Source organism: Xyrauchen texanus, chromosome 36 (assembly GCF_025860055.1).
Source record: "Xyrauchen texanus isolate HMW12.3.18 chromosome 36, RBS_HiC_50CHRs, whole genome shotgun sequence".
NCBI classification, from domain to species: Eukaryota; Metazoa; Chordata; class Actinopteri; order Cypriniformes; family Catostomidae; genus Xyrauchen; species Xyrauchen texanus.
In genome coordinates this window covers 30891111-30903473 of record NC_068311.1, presented here as the reverse complement: position 1 = coordinate 30903473, position 12363 = coordinate 30891111, and the positions used below count along the sequence as shown (strand labels likewise).

Below are 12363 nucleotides of genomic sequence, written 5' to 3'. Positions count from 1 at the left end.
CCCCTAACCTAAACCCTAAAACTAAGGGTCTGATGAGTCCTGTTTTCTTTTACATCACGTGGACAGCCATGTACATGTGCACCATTTACTTGAGGAAGTGATGGCAAAAGGATGCACTGTGGGAAAACGACAAGCTGGTGGAGGGAGTTTGATACTCTGGGCAATGTTCTGCTGGGAATCCCTGGGTCCGGCCATTCTTGTGGATGCAAATTTCACATGTGCCAATTACCTAAACATCTTTGCAGACCAGATACACCCCTTCATAGCAATGGTATTCCCTGATGGCAGTGGCCTATTTCATTAGGATAATGCACCCTGCCAAGGAAAATGAAGAGTTCAAGGTGTTGCTCTGGCCTGCAAATTCCCCAGATCTCAATCTGATTGAGCATCTATGGGATGTGCTGGACCAACATGTCCGATCCATTGTGGCTCCACCTCGCAACTTACAGGATCTGCTGCTTATGTTTTGGTGCCATATACTGTACCATGGGACACCTTCAGAGGACTTGCAGAGTCCATGCCTCACCGGGTCAGCACTATTTTGGCAGCATGTAGAGGACCAATGGCATATTAGACACGTGGTCATTATGTTTTGGCTCATCTGTGTATTTGTGGAAAGAGTTGGGTTTAAGAGCTGATGGTTAGGTTAGGGTGGAGATTATGTTTATATAGTTCTTTGAGAACACAATAAAATATTTGAGGCAACTTAATTTTAAATTGAGGACCTGCCGTAGATCACAACTGGATTTGAATACTTTGGCAGTCTTAGAAGAGATTTCATGTTTGAGTATACAGGTATGTAGACCTTTCTAGGTTCCCAGATAGCACATGTACATCTCCAAGACTTTCATCTGGACAGCATCACAATCTAATTAACATCTGATTCACATCTTCTTAAGATCAGATTTACAGACATTATTATAAATGTCTCAAAGATATTTGCTGAAAGTCGTATTGACATGCGAGACATACATCTTCTAGACGTATTGCATTTCAGTAAACAACATATAAAATATGTCTTGCAGATGTAAACACACACAATGAATAATTGTCTGGGGATGTACATGTGCTATTAGGGTTGTTGCTAAGGTGTTCTGAGTGTTTTGGGTGAATGAATGATGGTTGCACAGCCTGTGCACAGCCCTGCCGACAAAAACACTTGAACATGACAATCGTTATTGCAGCTTCAGAAGTGGGAAGTTCATATTCTTCTTTTTGAGAGCATATTTATTAAACAATCTGAACAATTTATATTCAAGTTCCCCCATTTCTGTCCAATGGACAGGTTACAATTAGAAAAAGACAGTTTGTCAAGACAAGATTTGATTGTTGACCTGCATGGCAGATCTTGATCTGTGGCATAAGTTGTTCCACACTCTAGTGGGATGCTTCATGTTTTTTTCTTAACTACTTGTTTACTTTTCTGTTGTACTATTGTATAGATTTGTTCTTCAACACAGTCATTTTTAAAGGACAATGTTCTGGGTGTTTTTTTAGGGCATTGCTAAGGTGTTCTGGCTGGTTGTTAGGGAGAACGGTATTGCTAGTTTCAGATGATAGCTAGTTAGCAAGCTAGCTAGAAAGACAGACAAACACATACAAATAGACAGAAAGATATATAGAGTTCTTATTGGAGACTTTAAAGCAGAAAGATCTTTAGCTCTGAGTAAGCGGTTGTGGCAGAGAGAGGGGCAGCTTGTTGGCACCACACTAGTGCCAGCACACATCACACAGCGGGTACACAGCTGCAGCTCAGCTTGATACTAGTAGATAAATTCAAACTCATTCTGGCGGTCTGCATTACAGGAAGAGGTTTGCCCTCTCTCGTACACCAGAAAGACTCTTAACTGCTATGGGTGGGTGGTGAGGAGCAGCACTGCCTGTAAGCTGGTGAAAGAGTCAGTCTTCTCTGAACCTGATCAGCCACATGTCACTCTCTGGGTTGTTTTAAGATCTTACCTTGCATGAAGTAGTTTATTTGATCAATCTGACCCGCCATTTGGGTTTGGTGTCTATGACATGTACCGAGGTGAAATGTCCACTGGGTAGCGCTAAAAGTTTGGGATATTTTTCATAGTGGACAAACTATTTTCATATTGGACTAACAATAAAACATTATTGTATAGACTTATACTGAAAGAGGGATCCCGAGGCATATCTTGGAAACAGAATATTGTAAAGACTTAGGCCAATAAAATAACACTGAACAACTACTAAAAACACCCTAGCAACTGCATTGCATAGCTAAAGTGTACCTAACATGATTATTACAATGTAGTTATAACATTCTTGTAATAAGAACGGTCTTGCAAGCTCTCGGACTACTCAGTGGATTGACAAATGGTTTGTCCACCTCAACTCATTGCAATAATGTTACCTTTTTACTCAATCTTATTCTGTATACCTAAACAATCCTTGCTACAAAGCTAGTTTACAAAGTACTTCGATGTGCATTCTTGTCTTTTAATCAATGCAATGTATTGATTTTTTGAACATTTTTAAAGTAATACATTGGATATAAAACAAACAGCTTGTATTTATAATTTTATATAGTATATGTCCATTTGCCAGTGTCATTCTCTTGTTACATTATATATATATCCAGGATATGATGTAGAATTCCCTGCCAGTGAAACAAAACCCTATCATAGTTAGATTTTGTATTAGAGTTCTCTACAAGCAAAGCTTTGTTGGAAGCACATCTAGACTATCATTCAGATTGTATCTAATGCTTCCAACAGAAGTAGCTGTCACAACAGCATATAGTTTTTCTGCAAACAAATGATGCTAGACATTTTCTTAGAAATATGACTTCACTTTTCTTCATTTTCGTCGAAACCCATAAACACAGTAACTATGCCAACACTGTTTTTTATTATTATTATTGTCCAGCCAAATGGTGGTTATAAAATTGTCTCATCCTGTTTTATCTGCATCTGAGCATAGTTGAGCCAACCCCCTCTGTCACAGGACAGATCATAGGCTAAGAGACCAAATTTCAATCACAACTACATTTTGACAAAATATGTGGTTACTGAATTTTGCCTTTGCAGGACAGTTTATATGTTATGATCTTATCATTATGTAAACTTTACCAAGCAGAACTCCCCTGTCTCCTCCACACATATTTAAATTTCATTGTGGCTGAATCTAGGATTGAATTGGATGGAGTTGCAGATTCTCTCTTCTCTCCGCTCCCCCTACTGGCTCAGTCTGAATTTTGACAAAACAGAAACAGCTTGGCCAGATGTTGGCTCATGTGCTCAGCTTGGGCCTGTATGGAGGAGATAAGTGTGAATGCAGTGCTTTCCACCTTCCTCATGCCAGCTCTAAACAGTACCAGAGCTCTCCAAACTCAGAGCAAAGGTTTGTAAAATCGTAACTTTATCCTATCTTTTGTTTCATTAAATCTGCGTTTAGATCTTCATTCCTTGACTGCCTCGTTACACTTTGGCTCTGACAGTGTACTGCCCGGTAACGGCTTTTCAGCCAGGCACATTCCACTGGCCCAAACAGGGCATTAAGTATTAAGTTAATTTTGACCCTTTAATAAAGTTTTTCAAGTGATGTGGGCAGATGATTGGGAAAGTTAATGTTATTAAAATTAATTGTACTCCAAAATTCAACAACCTGCTACAATCTCTCCGTATAGATGTCCCCCTCTCTTATTTCAAGCAATTTGATAGCATAGCGAATCCTTCATTTGGAATGGAAAACATCCCAGATTACATTTCAGGAAATTACATAGGCCGATTGACAATGGTGGACTAGGCCTACCCAAGATTTTGTTTTATTATTATGCATTCGGTCTCAGACATTTGTCTCATTGGACTCTTCCACCTGAGAGAGCCCCTCCCTGGTTTTGTATTGAAGTTCTTGCCCCTATTTCATCATTGCAAAGCCTTTCTATAAAGCTAATCGGAGAAGTTACACCCTGTTATCTCGCATTTGCACTCAGTATGGACAAAAGTGTCCAGAGTGTTTAATTCAGACATTTATTTAAAAGTTGCCTTGAGCATATGTATTAATAAGTCCCCTTTCTGCTGGACAGAGTGGATTAAGAGGGAGGTTAATACGCTTGGTGACCTATATGAGAGTGGAGTGTTGAGTTCCTTTGAAAATATAGTTCAACATTTTGGGATTCCCAGATCTCAGTTCTTTAGGTATTTACAGCTGTGCCACCTGCTCTGTACTATTTTTGAGAGTAGTATAAACCATCCTAAAGTGGCAGATACTCTGGGAGGGGTGATTAATGCTTTTGAAAAAGGTCATGAGGCATCAGTGTATTACTCCATGCTAATTCTACATCTAGAGACACAAAGGTGCGTCTTATGCAATTTAAGATTTTACATCCTCAATTCTATTGGACATCCTCTAGATTGTATAGGCTTGGTCTGAAAGACACACCCACCTGCTGGCGATGCCAATCAGAAGATGGAGAAACAACCCATGTTTTTTGGTGGTGTGAAAAGATCCAAGAATTTTGCATAATGGTTCAGAGATTTATGTTTCAAATATCAGGCACTTAAATTTCATTTTGCCCCAGACTCTGTATTTTAGGCAATGGGGCGGTCATTAATATAGGGGATAAACACATAAAAATTGGGTCCTAGCCAGTGTTATGATTGGCAGACAGATTATTCTAAGGGGATGGAAGTCTGCTGGAGTGCCCTCATTTCAAGAGTGGTGCACAGTGATGGGGAGAGTATTGGCATTAGAGGAAATGTCATAGAAGTCTGGGAAACTTAGATTTATTTGATAGGAAATGGGGCAGCTATTTGGCATTCTTGGAGGGCTCTCGGGGAGGGGCAGTGGAGAGAGAAGTATAGTTTTAAAAGTGTGTGATTCTTCTTCTTATTATTATTTATATATATATATTTTCCTTTTTTTGTGTGTGTGTATACTCGTGTGAATACAAGGATGTTTGTTGAGGGTCAGGGTAGGGTTGGTGATTGGGAGGGGTAATAGTGGGGGTTAAATTTTGATTCTGTGAATATATGTTTTGCTTTGCCAATTTTGTGAATCAACAAAAAGTGTTAATCAGAAAGGAATCAATCAATCAATCAATTGCAGCATAAAAGCAAAACATGGTTTAATCTATGTCTTCTGAAGTGATACAATCATTTTGGTTGAGAAACAGGCCATAATTTAAGTCCTTGTATATTATAATTCTTTTAAAATGTACCACAGCTGCCAAAAGGTAAATGGTAAACACTAGAAAATGAAAATGCAATGTCTTATTGATGTATAAAGATAACAAGTTTGAGTACCTGGCAACCACATACAGCATCAACAAATCAGTCTTCAAGCCTGAACAGGGTTCCAATTGGCCCTGTTGGTCTGTAAATTGTGGTCTGTTTTGTCACCCAAAATGATTGTATTGCTTCAGAAGAAAGAGTCTTACTCATTCAGAACATCTCCATTGTCTCTCATGCTACTTTCACGTGCAATCAGAATAATCATACAGTTTTACTCAAAGACTGCTTCCATTTTGGGCTAAATTAGCCAATTTCCGCTTTAATGCCTGACGGTAGGATTTCGATGGCCTTGCTCAGTATATCGACCTTGCCCTGGTTCACCAGGTTTATGAGCCAGCACCCACGCCTGCCACAGCCAACGAGCCATGTCTCAGCCAAGCCCCAGACTGCTCCATACCATGTCACAAGCAAGCCTCTGCTCCACAACTTTACATTGTGCAAAAGTTGTTCAAAATGTTCCCACAACTTCAAAAAGTTTGGGTTTTACTGTCCTTATGGGGACATTTGGTCCCCACAAAGTTATAAATACACGCTAACGCACACACACACACACACACACACACAGAGGAATAAATAGGTGAGACTATGTCAGAGCATTTTTTGTAGAATTTGTCAAATAAAATCTGCTACAATGCAGAACACACTCAGAAATGAAGGGGTGAGACCATAACACATTCACAATTAAGAACACACACAAACACACACACACATACAGAAATTAAAAGGGTGAGACAGTAATACATGCACACACACACACACACACACACACACACACACACACACACACACACACAGAGATCAAAGGCTGAGATTGAGACAGTTGACCTTTTCCACTGTGAGTTTAGTTTACGCTTATGGGTGGGAGCTGCACCTTCTCTGTTCATATCTGTATATTGCTGTTGGTTTTATTAATTTACTACATTGAGTTATTGAATTAGGCTGTTTGAAATGAATGATAGGTAAAAAAAAATCTTTAAGTCTTCTCTTTGTAACTCCATGGTCAGAAATCACCGTTTTGTGGTCCGTTCTGCATAATGCGGCGGCTCATTTTAGCTTATTTAGCGTTGCCGACCCACTGGACCGCTCGGTTCTCCCGATGGCCAGTCCGCCCCTGATCGGCCCCAAAGTGTGTTGGCCCACTGGGAAAATGCCCTGCAACCAATTAAATAATCCATTGTTCCTAGAGTGTATCTTAACTGGCTACAGGCTTCTAAGCTAGAATTTGGTGATGTACTGGGGAAAAAAACCAGCAGTGAAGGTGTCTGATACATGCTCAAGATAAATGTCTATCACACATTTCTCTGGTTCAACTCTGAAACGTCACATAATAGTTCTACATCTGTGCTGAGTTAGGACCAGCTTTTCCATAACCAAAACAACCACATTTATTAATAGTGACCTAATAGCAGATCTCAGATCAGAGTTGTCCGAGGTCACCTTCAGTGGAAAAGCTTGTATATGAACACTCTCTCACAGGCCACTTCTTCCTCTCTCAACCCCAAGTGCTAGTGGTTCTGTTATCTGGAGCTGAGATTACAGACTTGAAAGCAAATTAAATATATCTAAGAAACAAAGTCTCTGATAAAGCACGTTTTCTTTGTGCTCTGTGAGTGTAATCATACAGCAGCATTCACATGGTTCTTTGCACCTTACAGAGATTGACAGACGTGCCACTGAATTATTCTCCCCTCACAGACAGGACACAAAACCATTACAGATGGAGTATTACCAATGAAACACAATCTAAGAATTGGCTAAATAAATTTGGTTTCTATTTTATGGACCTTTCTGTGTGATTTTATTAATATCACAGTTGTCTTTATTGATCATTAAATATGGTCATTCTACTTTGAATCTTTTAAATGAGGCTTTGTCTTGTGGTCTTGGAATGGATCTCAAAACTTAAGTCTTGGTCTTGGTCTAACTTATGGTTTCAAACAAGACGGCAAGGTATAACCAGGGTATTTCAGTGTACATTAAACAAAGTTTAATGTTTAAATGGTAACATGATAAATGGAATTCTATACTAGTTCATCAAAAAATAAAATAATGTGTTTTGGATGACAAGTCTTTGTCTGGGTCGTGCTATTGCTATTATAGCCACAAGAGGGAAGCATTGGAACGTGTTTCTTTCACTATCATTTTCTAAACCAGTGATGGTACAGTCATTTATACACAACCATTGAATCTAGTCAGGACCCACTTTTTATTAGGTAGCCTTAACTACTATGTACTTAACCATTTGATACAATGTACATATTATGTACATACATGTTGTTGCATTTTAATTACATTTAAAATACTTGCATTTAATTTCATTTGTAGTTACACCGTTTACATTACCCCTAACCCAACCCTTACCCCAAACTCTAACACCTTATCCTACCCTTACTCCTAAACCAACCCGTACTTCAACCTCAGTAGCAGCAAATGTGGGAATTTTGCAGAACAACATGTTACAGTAAATACATAGTCTTGTATGTATTTAAATGTTAGTACATAGTCATTAATGCCACCTAATATAAAGTATGACCGAACTACCTTGCTTCAAAGGGATAATGATATTTATTTTAAAAGTGTGATTATTAAACTAATTTTACACTAAATCCATCTAAGCCACAAAGATTGTACTTAATAAAAAACAGCTATTTAACATTTAGTATAATAATGAATTACCATCCAAAACTTTGAATACACTCAATATTCCTTTAATAATATTTTCCACATTTTAGAACAATAGTAAGTTCATCAAAACTATGCAATATTAAATGGAAGCATTGGAATTATGTAGTGACCAAAAACATTCAAACAAATCAAAACTATAATTTATTTAGCTTTTTCAATATAGCTACCCTTTTTCTAGATCACAGCTTGGCATCCTCACACTATGCGGTCCAACACATACATTTAAAAAGATAATAAATAAATAATAACAATGACTATATTTAATAATAAAATATTATTATTATTATTACAAACATTTAAAAAACCTCAGTGACTCATGTTATATTAAAAGATAGTAAAAATATTTATTATTATTATTATTTATATTAATTATAAATTAGAAACATTTAAAACATATTTTAAGAAATTCATATGAAGGCACAAATATTTGTCTAGAAACTAATTTCAACCATTTAAGAATAAGCCTTTAGATAAAAAGGTTAATATGTGCCGTTATGAATAATAATTTAATTTGTTTTTGGTTAGCTTGAAGTCAATTAGACAACTGCAGCTTTATATTTTGTTGCAAAACTTTATTTTCTGAAAACTAAATTCAACATGATGTTGAGCAAAGTGGGATCTAGCATTCCATCAATGCTCTTTAGATTTTTGTTATACACAATTTATTTTTGCCAAGCCATTCAACACATAAAATTGGTTTAAAATCACTTTTATTTCAAGATTTTTAAACTCATACAGACCGTAAGGCATCTGCACAAAGAACAGTTTCTGCAGAGGTTTAAAAAAAATCACTTCCCTCAGATGGTGGAGGGGTTTCAAAATTTGCTAGATGTTTTTTTGGTGTCCCCCTTAATATTTTTTATTTCTCAATAATCTTAAATTACAGCTATTATATAACTTCATACTCTTGATTTCTTACAGCAGTCAGACGTAGTGAGAACGATGACATAAAAAGAGTGTTTAAAATCCATTATGTATGTACATAGAGGCTTCACGTCACACACACACACAAACACACATGGCAGGCTAAACAGTTACAATGGGAGGGAGCAGACCACATTCGACATGATATGTTGATGCATCTATTTACAGGTCCCTAAACTTACTACACGATGTCACTAAGTTCGCTCTTAAGGGAGGCATCAGAGAACGAATGTGCATTGTTTTTTCCTTTTGGTTTTTATTTCCAGTGAGTGTGTGATGATAATCTGGTGGGTAGTGTGTGAGATCAATGAATTTAAATGAAAAAAAAAAAATAATAATAAATTACAAATCTAAACTAAAACCTTGATTAACCATCACACACTATTCGGACCCCATCCATAATACAGGGCAAATTAACGTTAGCATGCATCAAACATCTAGGAAATCCAGGACAAGTTTCTGTTTTGACGTATTGTGTTTGATTCATAAAGGCCCTGATCAAACTTCTAGGACACCGCTTAGGGTACGGGTTGTATGCGATTAGGTACAGAGCGGTGAGAGATAAACGTCATTGGAACAGGCAGGGCTTGAGTAAGAGGAACTGACATCGTGCGTCTCTATGAATGATCCAGTCTACTTGGACACCTTCACCCGGAAGGTAACACGGCCCAAGAACTTGTCACGATCATTGTTGTTAATCAGGTCTGAGCCCTCCACCTTGCACTCGATGGCCAGCTCAGAATCATAGTCCTCCTCGGCCAGCAGCAGCTTAACGGCTACAACTGGCTGGACGTAATTTTGCTACAGAAAGAGAAGAAAAAACAAACAAAACAGAAATGGTAAAAATTAGATCAGTAATAATAAGTAGAGATGTAATGATTTTGACATTTTGGTCAATGCCGATAACTGACAATTATCTTCTTGCTATCGCTCAATATGATGACAGAAAATCAAAAATCAAAATTACTGCTAGTGTTAAGCCCTGATATTTTCTGCTTCCAATATCAGCCAAAAAATTAATATTGATTACATATACTTACTTGCATCCCTATAATTAAAGGTACTTACTATTATTAATATAAGAATGCCTACCCATGACCAAATCATGATAATGGTCACGATATATTGTTTATCCCTGTAACTGAAGATACATACGTAAACTTGCATTTTTAAAACACACTACCGATAACAGTCACAGATATGCCAAAGATCTCATTTGGACTGCTTTTAAACCAAAATTTGAGCTGTCAAAATTAACATGTTAAGTGTTAAAGTTTAACACGTAAATTTTTCTTAATTCACGATTAATGCATATACCATTAATCCAGCATAAATAAGCATAAACACTGGTTGGAAGGGGGGAACCTCTGTAATGTATATGTTTGCCAGGAGTCAATATACTGACGCACACACCACAAAAACACAGCAGTGATTACGTGATGGGGCAAGTAGTTCTTAATGCTATTTGTTGTACAAAACAAGCCTAGATGGAACTCGTGACAGAAATCAAGTATTTTTCAATCCAAGTAATGTAAATTTTAATTACCGTAGAAGCATGTCAAGTCTTAACTAACACGAAAACGGAAATGAGACATTTTTGTCTGCAAGCTCTTTTCATGTGGAGTTCGAAGCAGTGCTTGATGCTGGCGCCCTAACACAAATCATAAACGCAGCTTCTTGCTGTTACAAAGTGAATAGCCAGTCTGCTGGCTGATTAATATTGTGGAGGATCAGAGTTTGAGATTGAATGCCCATTGCAATGAATATGCAACTTATGTGTGGACTAGCTCTTTCAATTAGTCAAACTCCCACTTAGACTTTGGGAAACGTTTAATGTTACTTAAAGGTGCACTCAGTAATTTTTTCCTCATTTAAAAAAGTTTTACTTCTAAAGAAATTGTAAATATGAAACATAGTATAATATAATGAGAGCCCACATGAGATGAAGACTCCAATCATATCAGTAACCTTATAAAAGCGATTTTATTCTACGTGGAGTGGGTCTCCTCACGGGGGCTGCCATTTTAGATTCACTTGACCAGCTGACTATGACTCGCTTAATCTCAGTAACTGCCCTGTTAATAGACACTTTCACTCAGGGATAAAATTAATCCTGGCTGACTGTGAATTGCAAATTTCTACAATGGCATCAAACACTGAAAACTATTGCGTTTGAATAATGCTGGATACAAGACGCGAGGTGTCAGTGTAAGACTGAGTGCACCTTTAATTGGTGTTATATTAGTGCATTTCTATCTTCATACTGTGGAAGGCTTTGTTTAAAAAAATGTTAATAAATCATATTGTTACATACAGGTTTTTTTTCCTGAGGAGGAACTAAATTTTCCTGTAGTTTGACAGGAAAATTATTATATTTAAGAGAAAAATGCCAGCACTTTCCAGATCTGCGATTAATTGCGATTACAAATTTTATCGAATGACAGCACTAACAAAAATACGTTTCGTACTTTTGAAACCTGTAATAGAAAAAAAGAATCTAAAATAGCCTAACCAGAAAAATAGATGATTGAAATAATATTTAAAAAAAAAGCTGATATCGATAAAGGTCACCAATATATTGTGCTTCTCTATAATTAAAGATTCTTGCATAACGATACTTGTTGCATTCTTAAAAGAATGTTCAATAAAAGTTATACGCAATCAACAGCATTTGTGGCACAACACTGATTACCATAAAAACATTATTTCTTTAAAAATGCAAAAGTCAAGGTTACATTATGGCACTTAGAATGGAAGTGAATGAGACCAATTTTGAGGGTTTAAAAGGCATAAATGTGAAGCATATCATTTTATAAAAGCAATCAAAAAATTCATTTTGCTGTTAAAACTCATGTATTATTTGAGCTGTAAAGGTTTTTAAAATTGTGATTTTTAGGGTTTGTTGACTTTACATGGTCATGACAATGAAGTTGGATATAATACATACACAGAAAAGGATAGTAAGTGATTTTTTCACAATAAAATCATGTTAAAAACACATATGTCTTGTGGCTATACTTTTGAAATATTGAGCATTTTAACATTTACAGATTGGCCCCCATTCACTTACATTGTAAAATGCTTTACTGGAATCCAGATATTTGCCTTTTCTTTTTTTAAAAAAAAGGAGTGGCAAGTCAAAATACATTTTTGTCAAACTTATGACACCGGAATAGTCCTTTAAATTGCATGTGGCCGATTCCGATAATGGTCTCCGATTTGAACAATTATCTCATTTTTAAAACAAAAATACATGCACTACTTCTAGCCAAATTTCAGCCAAATACGGATAATTAAAACAAATTACTTATGGCCAATGCGGACAATAGTCGCCAACATTTCCACAATCCATATCATTATAGATACTTGTTACAGTTTAAAATGAACTACTTAAGACTGACATCAATAATGTTAATCAATTTATTGTACATCACTAGAATTAAAAGTACTGACATCATACATGCTGCATTTTCAAAACAAACTACCTATGGCCTAT

The 12363-nt window shown here is 36.7% G+C and overlaps 1 protein-coding gene across 1 annotated transcript in view; it reads right to left on the bottom strand.

The window, feature by feature from the left end:
• Positions 1-8636: 8636 nt before the first annotated feature.
• The window catches only part of LOC127629505 (sodium/potassium-transporting ATPase subunit beta-3-like), a 50366-nt gene continuing 46639 nt past the window's right edge, over positions 8637-12363 (bottom strand). Inside the window, exon 7 of the mRNA XM_052106595.1 lies at positions 8637-9668. Within this exon, the coding sequence (XP_051962555.1) occupies positions 9501-9668 (168 nt within the window). The 3' untranslated portion in view covers positions 8637-9500. The remainder of the gene's footprint in view (positions 9669-12363) is intronic.